The sequence below is a fragment of the Coturnix japonica genome, chromosome 2 (assembly GCF_054131305.1).
Source record: "Coturnix japonica strain WE chromosome 2, WE-NBRP24, whole genome shotgun sequence".
NCBI lineage: Eukaryota > Metazoa > Chordata > Aves > Galliformes > Phasianidae > Coturnix > Coturnix japonica.
The window spans coordinates 85,240,271-85,260,791 of NC_140664.1; the positions used below are offsets into that span (position 1 = coordinate 85,240,271).

A 20,521-nucleotide genomic window follows, 5' to 3' on the forward strand; every position below is an offset into this window, starting at 1 on the left:
CAACTCATGAACTCTGGACATCTGACTAACAGTAATAAAGTTTATGCATACCCTAAGATGGCAGGTATCCAAAAAATCCAGTTTTGATATACTATCAATACAGACTAATCATCAGCACTCACATTCCTTTGTTGTAAATGAAATCCCACTTACGATTCAGTTGCCCACCACAGAACTGGTTCATTGGAAAGCAGTTTAGATTTTTATGTAACATATAAACCACAAATATTGCTTCATTGCCACATCACTACCTTTCAAAATATGAAAGCTATAGTCTAAACTGTCCCATGTTCATTGATCGCTTTCTACCATTACTTAACCAAACATATATTTTCATGTAAAGTTTCCTGCTGTGTTTAATTCAGAGTAACATTAGTGCCATTTAATGCCAAAATAGTTTAACTCTGTGATGCTAATGACCTTGGAAAAAAAGTAAAAGAAGACCCTCAATCCAAAAAAACGCCAAAGCTGTGATCAGTCAATACCTGTGTGATTTCTCAGTTTAGCTAACTGAAGTACATGAAAGAATTCAAAATTTGAAGGATGGATACTTAAGTCACTATTTTTAAGCCGTCTTTAGAATAAGCACTTTATCTTATGCTGTATTTACAAATATTAGAAATACTAAGAAGCATTCTCAAAAACATTTTATTGTGCTGAGAATCCAAGATTAGAGCAGCAGCACAGGATGTACTAATCTTACAAATGCTGAATACACAGGCTTGCTGGCTCATATAAGTGCCTCTGAAGCTGGTAGAACTAAGTATACAACTTCTGCGTTGCCAAATGACATCCTTTGGTTAAGACTTTTTTGTTAGACAGTTTCAGAGACTGATTTTCAAAACCTATTTAAAGCAATCCATACTAGCAGAATACTTTCTTGAAGAACACCCAGTTAGTTTCTAAGTATTTTAACGCCAGTATCATACTGCTATTAAAATGTTGTACTATGTGAATATAAACTATACATCCTTAATAACCAACATGGATTGTTTGTATCACATATGCTCTCATCTTTAAATTTCTTTGAGAAGATCAAGAAGACTTAAAACTCAAGTTTAAATATAAATAATAGCAGCAACATCCAGTACACTAAACTAACGGAAAAAAAAACCAAAACTGGCATTTGTGTTTTCAACTAAAACACTGTGCAACAAGTGATGGCAGTTTACAAGCCAGTCTTAATATCACATTGTATTATCTAGTCAGCAACTTGAGAAAACAAGATATATACCTCAGAGTAAGCCAAGGTAATATGCTCATATATCCCCTGATGATGATGGATAGCATCTTCTAAATCTTGCAGTTCTGAGGGAAGCTCCACCTCACCACAGGCTTTACACCATGAATCCACATTGCTCATGTACTGCAACAGAGAAAAGACATTCTAGTTAATTTGGAGTTCCTTCAACAGGTAAATATACTTTGGAAATACATGAAAGTATGGGTATTTTTGTGACAGCCACCGAAAAGATTCGACAGTGAAAACTGTTAAATGTATTTTTTTTCTGAACTGGCCCAAATGAACATATTAGAGTACAAACAAATATTCAAGTCTAACGACACGCATGCTTTTAGCTACACGGAACTCTTTCAGCCCTTCACAGACAGGCAGGCTTAATTAGATGTTGGCAGCCTTCATGGCCAATTAAACCGCTGGCAACGCTGACATTTCAAGTTTACTCTTGCTCCTTTTCACAAATCTGCAGCTAAAGAAAAGTTTATTTCACTACACATCTACTATTTCAGATGCATGAAAGGCAACAAAAATCTTGCCTACATGAAGAGGTAAAATTTTCAAGTCTAGACCCTCAGTTCTTTCCTGTCAGCTTCCTGTGTAGACAGATATTCATGGTACATTAATTAAGCCATCATCTCACCTATTTTAAATCTTTGTAGAAAAACAAATTAGTTTGCATGCATACTCACATACATAGAATTGATGGTGAACTGTTCACTAAAACACTTCCTAGCCATCTTGTTGGAAAGTGACTGTCAAGGAGGCCAATCAGTGGTGGAACACAGCAAATTCACACCCTCATCCCCAAAGTACTAAGTTCTCCACACATAAGCACTAAATTCATTTGGCAAGCTACTACAGTAGCAAGCATATAAGGGATTTACAACTCAAGCAGGGGTCTCTTAGGACTAACACTGTACTTGAGCACACAGCTATGTCAGCAAAGCTGTTCAAGTCAAGTTTTTCAGGGGAAATTGAGGATACTGCGACAGAATCCCTTCTGCAGACAATTTATCTCTGAAGTTTAAGTTATCTTGACAGAAGAGAACCTGTCACAATAGCTGTATGCACATCTGAAGTTCTGTCAACTTATTTTTGACAGCTAGGGGGCATGAATTTTATACCTTTGTTATGACAGGAAAGGAAAGAGGAAAAAAAATAATCTGTTTTTACAGAATTTTTCATAGCTGTTAAATTTAGTATAGTCAAGCACACATGGTATCCTGTAAAATAAATTTATCTTCTCTTTGTGTGAAGTTCAAAAATCCCAAAAGTTTTAAGAAGCCAAGACATTTCTCTCATCATATATTTCTCCATTCCGGGATCACATGTAGCCTTCTGAGGAAAAAGTAATCTGGCACTTATTATTTTTTGAGAGTTTAAAATAATTGCTTAATTCTCATTTCTTTGAGGCACAGTTCTAAAATTCACTAGCATTAGGCATTAAATGTCAAAAGAAGCTCTCTGTGGGATCACAAAGCTGAGTCTTTTGTTTTAGACAGCATGCACCAACAGCTGGGCACAGTCTATTCTTGTGTCCAGGGAGGCAACAATACTTAGACTAGCAAGAGTAAATATGCATTTGAAAAGGATGCGTTACTTCTTTCACTAATTATTTTTTCAGCCATTTTTATATCTCTTAAGAGGTTATCCCTTTCATTCCAGACTCACTCTCCACTGTTAACTCAACTGCTATTACATCATGGCCAGGTAGCTTACAAAGCAACTATATCAATCCATCATAGTTAATCATCAAGTGAAAACTTCAGAAGGAGCAATTCAGGAGACTTAAGTAAATTAATCTCTGCAGATGATGCAATATTTTCTCTGTTTCCTCTATTATGTATGCATTTAGAGCTGAAGAAGGTAACACCAGCTCCTACCATCACTAGCCAGCATGCACACAAAGTCTACTCTCTAGACTTCTGATGAAAATCAGTTATTTTTTATGGAAAAGGACAACACTTCAGTGAGAGTACACCCACCTCTTCATCCTTCTCCCAGTTACCTCTTTCTCCCACTCATAAAGATAACAGTGCATAAACACTAAGCTAAACAACCCGTGAATCAGAAAAGCATCAATGCTGCTTAACTATCAGAATGTTTCTATCAAATGTTTCAAGCCAGTCGGTATCTTTTACAACAGAAAATCATTTCCTCCTTTTTTTTTTTTTTTTTTTTAAGTGACTTCTCTTTAAAATTGGCTGAAAATATTTATTATAGTGACACTAGTTCATGTACTTTCCTTAAGCATTCTAAGATTAAACCAATGTCATCACTAACAAGAGGCAATGTGTATTCACACTTTATTATGTTCATTTTTCTAATCTGTGGAAAATTATGCAGAATTTCTGTACAGTAGAAAATAGGAAACAAAAACTTCTTGAAGTAATAAGGTGTGCTGCCTCTTGATTTCTGTAGTTAACAGCTCTCAACTGGTCTGTTCAATTATCCTACAGTTATATCAGACATGACACTTTTTCTTAGAGCCAATTTAGCATGGCAAATGGAAAGAAAATTATTTATGGCAGATGTGCAGAGTACCAGAGCTTCAGTCAGCCATATAGAACCAAGATCCTCTGCTCTCCAAATTCACCAGAGACATACGCAGCAGACAGTCTATAAGATCAGTGGATGACTCAACAGCAGATGCACTGCAACTCCTTCAGAGCTGAATTCCCTTGAGGGGAATAACACGCTTTCACCATCAAGACTATTAACTTGGGGATATTTATTCCTATTTCTCCTACATATACCTCCTCTCTTGCACATGGATAACGACTTAATTAAAATAATTGCTATAGACCTACAGCTAAATTTTTTATTTAACTTAGGCAAAATCTCTTACAGGATACTAAGCAAACATTTCCCAACCCCATTTCAAATTCAGAAGACACTTAATTACCGTCTTAACTTTCAGACCAGTTCAGATAGTTTTCTATAAGCAATTACTATGAGTTAAATACTGACAACTCCAGGACTGATTTGTGAATACTTCCTTCAGTGAGGTGGAGGGGTAGGGCCAATAGTATAAGTGAATGATTTCTGGATGTAGAAAAGGCATTATATTAACTCTACTTAAAGCTAAATGCTTATCTTTCCTTCTTTCAACTCAAAAGCTTCATACAGCTTAGCTTTTATATCTCTTCTGTTTTAATTCATGTATGTAATTTGGCTAAGATTGACCCTGCACTGATACAAGCAAGACAGTATGGGCAGAATATGAAGACAATAAGCTGTCCTACAGAAAACAAATTTTCATTTAAACATCATCCAAAACTGGGAGAAATTAATGCTCTGACATTCTTGCTTTTTAATCACTCTATTTATTTACTTTCAATTTGGACAAAGTACAACAGCACAATTTACCATTCCAACGTGGAAACTTCTTTTGATTCCCTTCATGTTCACTAACCTGTTCAGCTTTCTGATGGAAGATGGAGGACATATCCAGTAACGTGCTACGTTCATCCAATGCTGCAGCAAATGCTTTCCATTCTTGCTCCAACTGACTAGCAATTTGTTTTATTTGCTGTGAAGCGTAATGGCCAGATTCAACCAGGCGATTTGCTACGGACATGATGCGGTTTATGTTTACATACACATTCTGTAGGGAATAAGACGGGAAAGATTAACTGAAGTTTGCAGATCACTTAAGTGAATACCAATACTTTTATAAAAACTATTCTTTATTACAGTTATGCTTAGTAGTCTGGTTTTGTGTGACATATTTGTGCATGCCTGACTTTGAAATCTAGGTGTGTAATGTAGCAGAGGAAGAACTGACCACCTATGTTCAGGTCAAAAAGACACATAGCACAGACAAAATAGGAAATAAAAAGTAAAACTAATAGGCATTTGATTGCTCCATTATATGAATAAATGAAATATCGTTCTACAAGTCTTTACACCAACTTCTGAAAACATTTCTACTTTTTAAGTAACAAAATACAGAACTCTGTTCTAAGGAGTTCAATAGTTTAGATTTAATTTTCCTGTCATTGTATTGCCTCAGAGCTTAAGACTAAAAGCTGGACTAAGAAAAAAGGTCATAAACCAGTAAAAATCTCTAGCATACTGGAACTACATAATGATGGCTCTTAGTCACTGCAATTTTCTTTCCATTTAACTCACATATGCATTTTGGCCTAAAGCATCTAAAAGCTGCTCTTGATTCTGTATGAACAAACTGTTACACAAATAAAGAAAACAAGTGTTTCCGATTTCTTCAAAGCCAGAAACAAGAATAATTTAACTACCAAAAAGTTTCTGAGTAACTCTTCCAGAGCTATATGTACACAGTTCAGGGCTGAGACTTCTAACCAGGCTGATGCTCTGATTTCTGGAATCTGCTTTGGAGATCATCTAGTTGAACTCCCTGCTCAAAGTAGGGTCAAAACAGAGTAGGTTGCTTTAGACTACATCCAAAGGGGTTTTGAAGTTCTTCACAGGTGGAAACAACACAATCCTTCTGAGCAACACGTTCCAGTGTTTAATAATTCCCAGAGAAAATACTTATATATTATTTTTTATTTTGTGTGTGTGCATACTCTGGTTCTGTTTCCTTTACTCCCTCCATCAGGTATTTTTTTATATTTTTTAAAAAATATATTTTTAGTATACATTTATCAATAAAACGTCCTTCTGAGCATTCTCTTATCCAAGGAAGCTAATCCCTGTACTATTTCACAACAAATGCTTCAAACCCTTTATCATTTAGCATAGGAAGTTCCGCACGAATGTGCACAAGAACTTCTTTACGGTGAGGGTGATGGAGCACTGGAACAGGCTGCCCAGAGGGGTTGTGGAGTCTCCTTCTCTGGAGATATTCAAGACTCACCTCGACGCCAACCTGTGTGACGTGGTGTAGGGAACCTGCTGTGGCAGAGGGGTTGGACTCAATGATCTCTGGAGGTCCCTTCCAACCCCTGGGATTCTGTGCAGGGTCTGGAGCACAGGCCTTATGAGGAGCGGCTGAAGGAACTGGGATTGGAGAAGAGGAGGCTCAGGAGAGACCTCATTGCTCTCTATATCTACCTGAAGGGAGGTTGTTGTGAGCTGGGGATCAGCCTCTTCTCTCGCGTAACTGGTGATAGGACTAGAGGGAATGGCTTCAAGCTGTGCCAGGGGAGGTTCAGGCTGGACGTTAGGAAACGCTATTTCTCCGAAAGAGTGGTCAGGAACTGGAATGGACTGCCCAGGGAGGTGGTGGAGTCACCAACCCTGGAGGTGTTCAAAGAATGTTTGGATGTATTGTTGAGGGATATGGTTTAGTGAGAACTATTGGTGATGGGTGGATAGTTGGACTGGATGATCTTATAGGTCTTTTCTAACCATGGTGATTCTGTGATTCTCGAGATTGTGAGCTCCATCATCTCATAGTTACTGTAGTGACTGCAGTCCCTGATCTTCATATCCCCAGCCAGTTCTTCCTTGTTTGTGGGAATCACATCAAGCAGACAAACTTCTTCCATCACCTCCTCAATCAACAGCGCCAGAAGCCTCCTGAATTGTGCACTGCAGTGCTCTCCCTCCAGGAGATCTTGAGGTGGGCGAGATCCCCCATGAGGATGAAGAGCAGAGAAAAGGAAGCATCCTCCAGCATTCTAAAGACTCAGTAAATGCTCCAGTGAGCATAGAAGCAAATACCCTTGTGCAATTACTAGTTGTGTTATCATTTGTTGATCTGCAGGATCTGTCTGCTTCTTAAGTCCTACCCTCTAACCAGCAGGACTGAGATCACTACCTGGCTCCCCCATGACCTTGGCCAATGCTCCAGGTCATCTTAGCAGTATCATTGGTGTGCTCAACATGGAAGAATGGCAGGGTAATAGTCTGAGGGCTGGACAAATTTTGGTAGTGTTTCTCCAGCATCCCAAATCCAAGGCCCCCAGTAAGAAGCAAACATCGATATACAAGGAATCAGATGACCTCATCTGCAAGTGTGTTCCTTCCAGAAGGGAGTCTCCCACTGCTATCACTTACTGCTTCCTCTTGCTGATCCTGTGTGGCTCATGCTCAGCCAAGACAGATGCTTCATTTGACACAGCTCCTGGCTCCTCAACAGTTATGAGGTCAGTGAACCTATTCTACAGCTGTGAATCTTGAGGTGGAGCAGGAACCTTACTCCTCGTGCCAGAACCATTATCATCCAACCTTTAATATCTTGGGAACCCTCACTTCCCGAACAGGCAGGCACAGACTCTGCCTGACCCTCCCATCAGTACAATTAGTAGCCTCATATCTTCAAGCTGGAAAAGATCCGGTCAATCTCTTTCTCATTATCTCTGAGGCTGTGGAAGTCTGCTGACCTCTTCCTGCAGCTCCCTTGCTTGGCAACAAAGCTCCTTAACAACTGCAAGCTTCCTTTGGGCAAGGTAACCATCTCTGACTGCTCCAGTACTGAGAAGAGGCCCCCGGAACTCCTTGAAGCTCCAGGCCTGCAAAGCTGCATTCCCCTTCTGTCTTTTCCTTCACTATTTGTGCAGTACTTTCTGAAATTCCAGTACCTAAGAAATGCTGCAGAGCACCCAGGTACCTGCCAGCAGCAGCAGTAGAAGCAACACAGCCTTGCCCCTGGTTAAGGGCTGAAGAACACAGCATAATGAGCCAAGAAAAACAGAACAATGCATGCAGGAACCACTTACAACAGCCCCCAGTAAAGGCCACAGATATAACAAGTGACAGAAGAGTAAAACCTGAAATTGATAGAAAACCATACTGTTTTATTACTGCACATAGATCTGATGAGGAGGTTATGCCAAAGTCTGTCTATACTCCTACCAGCAAGAGAGGTTGGGGGAACACTGTTATATGGGCACCCAACACCACATAGAAGCTGTCCCCCAGGTGAAACTGCTATTTGCCAGCATTCAGCTGCTGCCAAGGGCCTTTGACAAGCTGGCTGGAGGGAGTGCTGCGATTCCCCCAGGCCTCACAGCACTGACTTGTCTGAGCGATAACTGTCACAGGTCTCTATTAGTTATGTGTGCATCAATGCAAGGGAGGACATAAAACTTTCCTGACAGCTCATACCTCAGTTGGTTCATTTAAATTGAGCACAGTGGTGCTATGTTGCCTATATTTCTCTCCTGCATAGTATCTTCTTTTTTGTTACCTCACACACCTATGCCTTTCTCTTAAGGGATGGGGGCATCCACAGCCTCCTTGGGCAACCTGTTCCAGTGCATCACCAACCTCTGAGTAAAAAAATTCCTCCTAATCTCTAACCTAAACCTGCCCTGTCTCAGTTTAAAACCATTCCCCCTTGTCCTATCACTATCTGTCCTTGTAAACAGCCATTCCCCCTCCTGTTTATATGCTCCCTTCAAGTACTGGAAGGCCACAATAATGTCTCCCTTCTCTTCTCCAAGCTAAACAACCTTAGTTCCCTCACCTCACAGGGGAGGTGCTCCAGCCCTCTGATCATCTACTAAAGATTTAAATTTCAGCATTTTAGAATGCAATGACCCAAAAAAGACATTTAATTAAGGAGGTAAAGAATATCAAACACCAATTCACTACAATTAGACCATGTTTAACTGATCAACAAATTCTGTTCCATATTCCAAAGGGACAGGCAGCTCCACTGTCATTACTATAACAAAAAATGCAAATTTTGTGCAATGTTTCAGAAGCACCGTTCCAAGCAAGCTGGTGCTCACTTCCTTGGCTCCAGGAATGGACTTCTTATTCACTGTATGGATTCACATCCCAGTTTTACTTAAAGAAAGAACAATTAGATATTTTCCTAGGCATGTCTTTTACATCATGTAAACATGCATGAGGCAAATTCAGCCTCTAAGTATGTTGCAGATGTTTAAAAGCTGAAATGTGGAATTAATATTCTTTTCTTACACATAACTGTTGTAAAAAACAGTAAGAACTCAACTTGCTGCACTGCAGCATGTACAGAAAATACACTACTGTATATTGTACAATTAGTTTCTCTCACAATACCCTTTAGCCAGAAGCTGAAAAGACACCTTACAACACCCAGAACGTTCCTCATGGCAGAGTTATTCCCTGCAGAGAACGTACATATGAAAACAACAACAACAAGACAGATTGCTCAGCTTAGCAAAGCAACACGATTAGTGATTTAACACAAGCAGCAGTGCACTATGTCATTCCCCGGTGTGTGCCTGAAAAGAAAGTACACAGGGGAAAACCTGCCAGCTTGTCTGAACTTTTATCATACCTAATACAAAATATACAGCAGATGGCCTGAAGGCTCTGTTTTATTTCCTGATTTTCCCACACCCATTTACTAAATGTTTACTATAAAATTCCAAATAAGAGTTTTCTGACACACAGATTATTCAGCACTTGATGTCAAAAAAAAAAACAACCACTCCAGTGATACAATCCATAAGCATACTGAATGACACCCCTATAATATACTGTAGTGAGTTACAAACTAATTGCCCGTGATGAAAATATTTTAGCAGTATTCTAGCAACAGAATTTCCAATTTGTCTGCCACTTCACCAAAGAAGTTACAACTAAGGTAAGATACAGTATTAATGTATGAAGTTACAGCTGCTTTAATGATCTAAAGTTTAAAGCACCTCTTATATTATCTCTCTTGTAGCAATAGCGAAGTGGGCTGCAGAACCACCAGAGGTGTCACCTGGTCTCTTCCCCAGAACAGAAATAAAATCAGCAATGTACAAAACACAATTAAAGAAGGAATCAATCTATCCTTCAGCTACATAAATTCTCAAAATATTCTGAGTTAACTAACTATTGCTATTAGTACTGCAGTGAGTTAAAATACGATTTCACCCTTTTCACCCAATTTCAACTTTTTTCACATTTTTCTTCTCACTCTCCTATACTTTTCATGGTAGACCTGGGAAAACTTGGCACAAGACTCTTTAGTCCAACACCATCACCGCTACATTCTCTTCCCTTCCTTTTCATTTACTTTCACTCTCCCACTGTAAATGCCTGTGACTTCATCTCGCCATTACAGTTGTGACATTTTCACTTTGATGTTCCTCATCATGATATTAAGAACGGTGACCTAAACTGAGCCTAGATCTCCAGAAGGATCAACTTTAAAAAAAAAACAAAAAACATTGGAATTTCTTTACAAATCTTACATTCAGCATCCACAATAATTATCAAAAGTGAAATAAGCACCATTCCCTTGCAGTAACACCACTGTTTTTACAGATCACCATCTACTGACATAAGCATACTTGTTACTGCATTAGCTTCTCTCCAATTGACTGCTCTTTACATTTTTTTATTTATTTCATCCTTCCTAGATTTTGCACACATAGCTCATTCTATGCCATTTTGTTGATTTCAGAGCACCTCTCTGAGGCTGGAAATAGTCCAAACTCAGTTTGCCTTTTCAGTCCCTTCTCAGGTTGGTGGCCTCCAAGCTTCTGTCCAAGCATTAACTCCTGTAGTACCAGAAATAATACCTTATGGATGTGAACTCAAAACATCCTCCCAGTGTGATCAGTATCCATAATTCTGTGAATGGAAAACTTCAAGGACACCACAAACCTATGGTTTTGCTTGAATTGAAATTATACTAACAAGGTCACTGAGTACATAATATCTGCTCTTCCGCCCATTTCCAATTTTGAAAGTTTTACCTTTTCTATTAGGGATGTTAGAGTGGTTGGACAAGTGGTAGGTTTTATTGTTGAAATTTTATCTATGCATTTTTACTGAAAACCCGGCATGAGCAATCTGTTACTTAAAAGATAAAAAATAGGACAGAAGAGTTAGCTTACGCTATTTACCTTTCTTTTATTTACCAGTCTTTTGTGAAAATCTGCATTTCAAGGTAATCTGAGAAAGAATGCACAATTCACAACCTATGGATTTGGTCTTGTTTCCTGAAGTCTCAGAAAGCTCAGGCGAATATAGGATTCATACCAAGCTTGAGTCTATCTCAAATGACAACTCTGTGTAGTTATAAAATGTATTTGAAATACAAAAAGAATCCAGAGTGAAAAATGTCCACAGTACAACACAGAAGAGTCACTCTGTCAGCTAAGCCAATTTTACCTCACCTGACCTTCTTAATGTTTTCCTTTGTACCAGTCCCTGTGGCTGGATTTGAGCAAGCCAAGCCGAGTACGTCATCCCTGCAACTTTTAACTCTCTAATCCCAGTGAGATTCAAGTACTGTATTCGTACTTCTATTTTAGGTTCTCTAAACTCCCACCAATGTTCATCTCTGGCACTTTCTTTTTTAGTGAAATAAATTGATTGCTATCTTGATAAAAATGGTTTAGTATATGCCAACAGCTTGTTCTGCAAACAGTATGAATCAACTTAGAAACATACATACGATTGACATAGTAACAGGATTTTTCAGATTATAGCTAATAAACACAGATTCTACTGAGAACCCCTATCAGCATCCTGAAATAAGAAGTAATGATAACACACCCTTTAACAGCAGGCAGTCAACTTCCTCTATGGAAAGTTTTTGTGCATTTTTGTGTTTTTTTCTTTCCTTTCCTTTTCTTTTCTTTTCTTTTTTTTTTTTTTAAACTAAACTTCTTTCCAATCATTTTGACCACATACCTACATAGTAAGGGGCATACTTGAGCTTAGTGAAAAAGCAAGGCCATTTGATCTTGTAAGAAAAGTAGAAGAAAATACTGAAATAGACAACATTATCCTACTCCTCACGCATATTTCACGACTGCTTTAGTCTCCCTTAATTCCCAGAGGACTTGAAGAAAATAGATGGGGAAAAAAAGAGTGAAGAGACACAGTATCAGCCCCTCTGACTCTTCTATGCGAGACTAATGGTACAATCACAGCCTCTTTATTTTTGCAGTTTAAAAACTAGAGAGATATTTTTCATATTTACAACTCCTGTGATGTCTTATTTGCATGTTTTTACCTTAAAAGGTACTAAAAACTTGTTTTGAGAAGTGAAGCACTGGTTTAGTCACCCAAAGAGGAACGTGAAGCTAAAACATAGTATTGCTTAGCTCACATAAATCTCAGGACTTGACAACGGCAGTTTTTAGTTGCTGAGAGCAGGCCTTTTAAATGACAGTGAAAAACCACTCTCATCTTTAGAGGAAAGAATCTCTGAGATACTGTTCTTCCCTACAGACAGGGAAGATGAGAATTACTTGCCCTGTAAGTAAATGGTCTTGCCACTAATCAGTGCTTGATTTCAATAATGGCACATTATATAAAACGTGTACATTTCAGAGAGCATTTCTAGCCACATCAATGTATGTGCATTAACAAATGGTAACAAAGCACATTTCCACCTTTGATGTACATCACTCCATCTATCCAGATTTTCTCTAGGACAGTTTCATTGCAATGAGAATCAGACTACATATTAAGCTTAAGAACTCCATAAACTTACTTTCAGTACATTGAAGGGCAACCACAACAGTATACCACACACTTAATACATAAGATGTCTACTGCTGAAACAGTGGTTCTATTTCCTGCCCCAGTGTATTCTCCACCTTTTTGTTTTACCATATTTGGCTTACACTTTCAACCACTTTGTGCTGTAGTACTGCTTCTAAAAATGGCAGAAAGTCATCATAAGGAAAAAGGAAACAGTCAGTAAATCCTGTTTGCCCTTGATGTACCAAACTCTTGCTGATGACAGGAACTAAGTAGTTTTCACGATGGCTTACAACCAGATGGTACATTTTGAACTGGAAGATTGGATTAAATTTTTGGCATCTCATCCAAGCTCAGTAGAAGCAGCTGTAAAACCTGCCCTCCTGTGCCCTTTGGAAAACCAAGTTCTACTCATGGAGGAAGGGGAGATGGGCAGGCCAGCTATTGATGGAGGGTAGCACCTGCTGTGAGGAGACCATGTGCCCTGTGGCAATCACAATGTGTTAAGAAAAGCAGCTGCAACATCAATTATCAGGGTTAAGCTGTGACTAAGTGCAAGAGGTTGTATTTAGCTGCTTGAGCAGCACTTACCCTTTGAACAGACCTCCCGTGCCTAAAGTGAGCCTAAAGAAACTGCCTGAAAAGCAAGACCTATTAGGATCCAATTAGGATCACATGGAAAAGCCTTCAAAATCTTCTAGATATAAGTATTACAATACTTAATTGTCATACCTCCTTCCTTTACACCACACAACTGAATAAATTTGCATTGCTGTAGATGGGTTAAAAATAAATACCATCTCTGGTGGTAGAATATTCATGTAAGAAATATCATATCAACTCTGAAAAACATAGCAACTTGGTAAGCATTTGATCAGGGAGAGGCTGAACGTTAATTAATAGTTGAATAGACTGAATAACTTTAACCTTTAGAGTACTAGACCAAGAACAGCATGGGAAGCTATCCAAAATTAAAAAGTTCCAGAAGTTATCTCATGTCAATGACACCTATGGTTCTTCTCTAAGTTTACTTCTGCTGTACTTAATGCACAGAGCAATGAGCAACAAGCATTTGTTACTCCATACAGGAGTAATTCTCTGTGCCCACTGAGGGGACCTGCACCTTTCTGACCAAAAGGTCAAAGTTACCTCTGTGATATTGCATGACATAACTTCATTACAATGTTCCACAATGTTTGCTTTATTCTTAAATAAATAAAATCAATGGCATTTTGAAACTTCCACAAACATACTTGAGTTGCAGAAGAAAACGTACTCCTCCACTCCCATCTGGCAATACCAGACACAAGGCCTGCCTTACTATCCCTTCTATAATTTCAGCAAGACAAATTACCTGGTGTACTTTGCCATGCTTTCTTTCCACACTTTATAGCCTTGTCCTACAAAAACACACTCTTGTAAGAGTTGATTGTTCTGACAATACTTTAATTCAGTTCCCATCCCTAAACTGCCAAAGATGTTAATTTCTAACAAGCATGGTAGTGTTCCTCTTCCAGTCCCTGAAAGCCAGGAACTGGATTTAAGCCCAGACTCCCAAAGTTACTTATACACCTCCAGACCTCCTTGTGAAAAAGTACCAAAGTATGCTTGACAACTTAGCCCTCATTTCCAAACAGGGCATTCATAAAACTGATAATAAGCATCTTTAACTCACTGCCAATTACAAATTTCATTCTTAATTGCAACCTACTGATGAATCATCTCAAGATCATACTTGACAAGAAAAGTGTTTGTTTTAGCTCCATTCCACTACATCAGAAATGAGAGTTCTGTGTTCCAATCAAAAAGTAAAAATATTACACTGGGGTCAGTTACTGGTCACTTCTCAGAACCAGTTGTACCTAAGATGCAATCTATTCAGAAGATACTGAGACTTTTTTTCTGTTGGTGGTGGTGGAATTTTTTGTTTGTTTGTTTATAAGTCATGTTACATACAATTCCCACAGATGTAACACCATCCTCAAGCACATATCCCAGGTTCTCTAAGTTTGAATTCACGTATTTCAGAAATTCTAAGGTTGCACCAAATATTACCAATGGTCCAAATATTTTAATTGCCTGATTACAGTACCTCTGTGCTGAGCTATCCTTTATCTTCTTCTTGTATCATATGATTTCACTGCTCAAATACGGCTTTGTACTAGTTGTTAAAGAAGGGATGATTCGTGTGTATGATTTCTGAGTTCTGCTTTTATGAAGAGAAAATACATGTGCCAGTGCTGTCAAGTAAGGCCTGTTCTTACCATACAGTTCATGGCAAAGTGATTGTGCTGTGTCTGAAGTTCCATTGCGTGGGGATGACTGGTTCCTATTTCTGTGTAGCTGTTCAGAAACAGACCTTTGTTGTGTGTGATCCAGTCAAACATCTACAAGAAAATATTACAGAAAAAAAAATAACTCATTTGTTATGGAAAAAATTATATGCAAGTAACATGAGAAACCTTTGAACAAAGACAACAGAAAGAACCTAAGGCCATGAAAATTCATCCTGATACTCTTTCTCCTGTAAGTTACTGTATATTTTAAACAAATGAGTGCTGAAATCTGACTTCTTGGACCAACAGCTGAGGCTGCTGAACCTTTCATTTAGGTGTTTATCTCAAAATACAATAAAATCAATTTCATTAGTAGGAAATCATAGTAAACAAAGACACATGGAGCATAGCTCCATTACTAAGCTTATTCAGGTCTTTAATGTCAGCATTTCATAACGTCAACAGTTTAGTAATTTAGAACGAAAATGGCAGCTCATGGAAATCAATTATAAATTTGTTCCTTCTGATCATGTCCTTCAGCAAGTTTGATATTTTTAGTTCATAACTTTATGACAGATTGGAGAATAAATTTTGTACCACGTAGAAAATAAAAAAACCAAAAAACAAAAACCATAAAACTTTAGCAGTATTACAGACATCTTTCTTCCAGAAAAAAAATTTACTAACAAACTTGAAAATATGTCTCTGTGAAAAGCATCTTAATGTTCAAACAAAATTTAGGAAATATCTAGCAATGGCCATCACTGGAAGTTCATAGGTACATCAGCAATGGCACTGAAAGATGAAGTTTTCACAAAACAAACAGCACAGCAAAGGGTGAGGTTTAACACAGACAGGTCTTGAAAGTCAATTATCAAAGGCTACAAGTCCATTGAGACATGAGCCTTAACCAAGAAATGGGTTATGATACCACAGAAACCATCCTTTAAATCCTACTCTACTGGTTGATTAGGGAATGAAGATTTTGCAAGATGAATGTACAAATCTAATATAGAATCATTCTTGGAATCAGGAATCTAGAAAATACAGATATGAGCTTATACAATCACATGGCAGGATAGAGATCAATTTCCCAGGCTCAAGTATATGACAAGGAGTGTCTTAAAGCCCTAGTTAGGTATGCAATTTTTAGATAAGTAAATGAAGTACGTTTCTTTCAAAACCAAAATATATTTTGTTTGTTCCATGAATCACTGAACAGTTGCTAAAACGTACTTGGGTCTTGAAAGAACAATAGTACAGCACTGGCTTACTCTTTTCCAACTTTGTGACTCTAAATTTACTTGACTGTATTTTTTCTCCACTCCTTACACATGCCTCTACTATTTTCAGCTGCATCCATTCAGTAAACACTTGCTTTATTTGGTTCAGATGTTTCTTTTTTAAACATAGTAGAAAACATTTGAAGTACTGTTATGAAAGCCCCTGAGCAGAAATGATCAGGGAACAGGAAAGTACAGGGGAAGAAAACAGAGGAAGACAGAGGCAGAAGTACTATATATCTGCTTGCTCTGTGTTTTCTCTTCCCCAGGCACCTGCTAATCACCACAACTGGAGAGAATACTAGTATAACACAGACCTTTAGTCTCACCCAGCTAAGGCATTTTTATGTCAAATATTTTACAAAATCTGACAAAGACCATACTTCCCATTTGATTGAATAGTCTATTATTTCTTCTCCCACAGAAAAGCTTCCCATCTTTCCTCAAAGCTATTTGTTCCACAGTAGCAAGTTAACAAATGATCACAAAACCATTTCTCATGAAAACAGATCTTATTTGAGCTCATCTAACAGTGCACTGCCTGCTCTAGTGGTCCTTGACACTTAAGTTCCATGACAATCAAGGACTTCATCATTCAATACAACTGGTTAACTCAAAGCACTCTGAAATCAGTCAGTCCTCTGTCAATGACATATGCATTGTAAAAAAAAAAAAAATACAGTAGTTTTTAGCCTGGGATCTTAAATTTGGCATCAATAAAGCAGCTTCCCATGTCAGTCTCTTCAGACTTTGTTGACTGTCTGTCATTCAAATCCCAAAGGTCACTCTAAAAGAGACCAATATAATCCTTAAACATCTGCATTAATAAAGTATGAAGCATTCATCTTCATTTGATACCTGCAAAAGCATCTCTCTGGAGCAAAAATGTACCAAAGCAAAAACTTTAAGTCATCATCACTTAAATTTACCTTCAGTGAAAGTTACCTGTGTTCTTTACAGCTTAGAATTACTACTTCATCCCCTCTACTTTGGGAGACTAAGATTCACTATCAGTAAAAAAAAAAAATAAATCCCACCTTATTTCTTATTAAAGGACTAGTAAACAACTCTAAAGACAAAAAAGACACTACTTGCAATTATCCTTCTTACTCAAGTCACTCAATCACTGTTCCTTCTAATGACAGTGCCCACTTACCTTCCCCTCCCCAGCCTCTTACCTTTTCAGCATCCTGCTCAAACAGCCTGAGCTGAAAGCATTGGTCCAATTTCAATTTCCGCACATGCCACATCTGATGCAGATGCTGCCGTGTTGAGTGCAGCCTGTCCAGCATGGTGGATACTTTGGGTAAAAGGTTCTGTAAGTCTGCATTCCCTGACCCAGAGTTCTTTTTGGGAAAGCTATCGCTGCTCTGTATTCGCTGGAGCAACTTTTGTCCTTCCACATCAAGGTCCTCAATAGGAGCCTTAATGACTTTCTTTTTTAATTGTGAATGTTCCTCTATCATATTGCGAGCACCTTCCAAGTCCTGAGGCATTTCCTTTTTTGACAATATATCTTGTAGTTCCTCCAGTCTGGACAGCATATGGGTTGCATTGCTAATATAGTCCTCAAAGGCAACTCTGATTTCTATCCACTCCTCATGGTTGTACTCCAAACAGCCATCAAATTCTGGGGTTAGCTGAGAAGGGTCAACTACTTTGGTAAGGCCTTCCAGAGACACCATATTTGTCTAAAAGAAAATAAAGACAAATTAAAAAATGCTGTTACTGAAAAGAATGTATCTTTCAAGTTTTTGATTCTCGCTGTTTACAAGTTGATCGTTTTTACTTATGAAGTCCATGTGAATTCTTTTATAGACTTCACCAATGTCAATTGTGATCAGCCTCCCATCTTGCCAGTATTGTTCACCAGTGAGAGAAATTTTGTTTCTTTATCTCACCACATTGAAGAAACGACTCTTCTGGCTACTACTCTAATTAACTTTTGACTTGCGTATTGTAAATCAGCAGCAGGACAATAGCAAGGTTCATTTACTTGGCTGTTTTCCTCTATATGGAATGTTCATGGTAGAACAATTACCATAATACACACAAAATACATATAAAATCTAATGATTTCCCTTTGAAGATAAAACCCAAAGTCCATCTATTTCCAGGCTCAAAGACAGTACATATGATGATGTACACATCTAGTTTATATATATGAAAGAAACTACATTCCCTCTAGAACAACGGGCCTCATCTACATCTCTTCTCATCTAGAACATTATTTACCTGAGAATGTCAATTGGTAGTGAGTACTTAAATAGTGAAATAAATATAAATGCACTTAGCATAGGGGAAATTACCTCAAACTCAAACTTAGAGCTGCCAAAGTTAGTCCTCTGTTTCTGCCAGAAATTGTCTGGCTTGATTATCAGTGCAACATGAATACAACATGGGAAGGATTCCTGTAAAATCTTCAGCAGAGGCTTTATAGAGTCCCATTTTGACCCACGCATATCTACAATGACAGTGAATCCTCTTTTACATACTTCCTCACTGCAGAAGAAAGAAGAAAAGGTTATCAAACAAGTGTTACAAATTCAAACACAGACAGCACTTTAACAGCAACACACTTCCTAGTTGAAGTGTGCTGACCTAATGAACAATCACTTGCATCACTTTCACCCCACACATACACTGAAGTCACCATTTACAGAAGCACCAATACATAATTCATTTACAGATGTCTCTGTTGAGCACACGCTTTACTGATAATAATGTCCATGTTTTTCTAATCACTGAGGGGAACCTCTAAAAGACAGAAGTTGATAAGCTGTTCTTACCTACCACTTCTGCAATATTCAGTAAACCATTTTGGATATCCCAGATTATTTGAGAGTTAAAAATAACAGTCTGCAGATGAAAACCCTTACTGACAATCACTTCCGTGACAAGATCAGTTTCTGGATATATGATGGACAAGGAAGTATTTTATCATTGTGAAGAAAACCATATCAACTTCTTTCTACAAAATTTGAGCTTGTTTTTGCTGTCCAAAAGTTGGCAGAGCTGATACTCAAATTTCCTGGCAACTCCTCTGAGAACAGCAGATTTTGTTTCTTCTCTTGTGCACTTAGTATACTTTGTACAGCTCATCAACAGCAGTGATCACCACCAACACCAGAAACTTTGATTTTGTTCCAGGAGAACAACAGGAACAGGTTAACATGAAAAGAGAATGTATTTCAAAATCGAGTCATAACCAACAGACTATCAAAAGAGACCAAACGTCCACGGTCTGAGTACATGAATCTCTCGCAGGGATGTGACTAACATAAACGCAGTTCTGGAATTTGTGTGGCGAGGCTTTTAGACTCTCCAGGAAGTAAGAACACTTCAATTGGCATCTTTTAAACAGTCTTGTTGGTCACACTATGTGATAGTTGAGTTATGACTGACTCTGGAGAGCTGAAGTGCTGCTGAAAGGAGTAGCAATATAACTTCCTTAGAAGAGGAGTTGTTTTAATGTTGGCTTTAGAAAAAAACAGCTTAAAAAGGAGTTTATCATGATAATTGTTGTCTCTCCCATCTGCCCAAAAATAACAATGATAACAGAAGAACACATGCAGAGCCAATTATAACTTCAAATTTTTCTGACCACACCATATATATATTTGTAAGAGCATCACAAAATTAAAAGGACAAATACAAATATTGTTTTGAAGTTAAGACACACTCACTACTTAAAAGCTTCACACTACTTCTGAGCGCTGCTCAACCTATCCCTACCCTCCCACACAAACTATCCATTCATGAGTAAGAGAGCTTGCCACTAATTTGTGAGGCATGCACCTAGTCATCCACAAGGCTGCACAAAGCAGCCCCTCACCATGTGATGCAGATGGGCCCCCCAGTCTCAATCACATAGCCCTTGTGAAAAAGGGCTTGTGAAAAAGCTTCTACTTTAAATCTATTTTGTTGCTAAATTCCTTCTTGAGAGCACAGCTATATTTTTCTAGATTCTCTCTAGAAAACTCTCTAGGGCCTATTCTGATGCATATTATCTACTAACTTATCCAGTAACTTGAAGCTCTAGAGTGTCAGAATATACATCAAACATTCAAATATGAATTCCAGTGAATTCAGAGGTAAAAATCTCAAGACTTCTTCCCCTTTTCCTTCCTCTATCTCTCCAAATCTCTCAGTTTAATAATAAAAAATAATTAAAAATAATGATTAAAAAAACCCTCTGCGCTTGAATAAAAACCACAACAACCAGAATTACCAAAAATTACTCCATAGGAAGGCCACAGCCACACTGAAGTTGACTTTTAGAATGCTTATTTGGGGGGAGTTGTCTTTCTTTGCTTAATGACTTATGCCAATCTGAAACTGACATTTGACACATCAGACACAACAAA

General features: G+C 38.1%; 1 protein-coding gene across 4 annotated transcripts in view; it reads right to left on the reverse strand.

Moving 5' to 3' along the window:
• The window catches only part of TRIO (trio Rho guanine nucleotide exchange factor), a 221,798-nt gene that overhangs the window by 137,922 nt on the left and 63,355 nt on the right, over positions 1 to 20,521 (reverse strand). For all 4 annotated transcript variants that reach the window (XR_014942818.1, XM_085537841.1, XM_015854391.3 and 1 more), the window contains exons 4-8: positions 18,464 to 18,656; positions 17,333 to 17,845; positions 14,860 to 14,982; positions 4,656 to 4,847; positions 1,235 to 1,366 (exon numbers count right to left, since the gene is read on the reverse strand). Coding sequence is in view for 3 of the 4 variants with exons in the window: in XM_085537841.1 (XP_085393967.1) it covers positions 1,235 to 1,366; positions 4,656 to 4,847; positions 14,860 to 14,982; positions 17,333 to 17,845; positions 18,464 to 18,656 (1,153 nt within the window). In the remaining variant the exon portion in view is untranslated. The remainder of the gene's footprint in view (positions 1 to 1,234; positions 1,367 to 4,655; positions 4,848 to 14,859; positions 14,983 to 17,332; positions 17,846 to 18,463; positions 18,657 to 20,521) is intronic.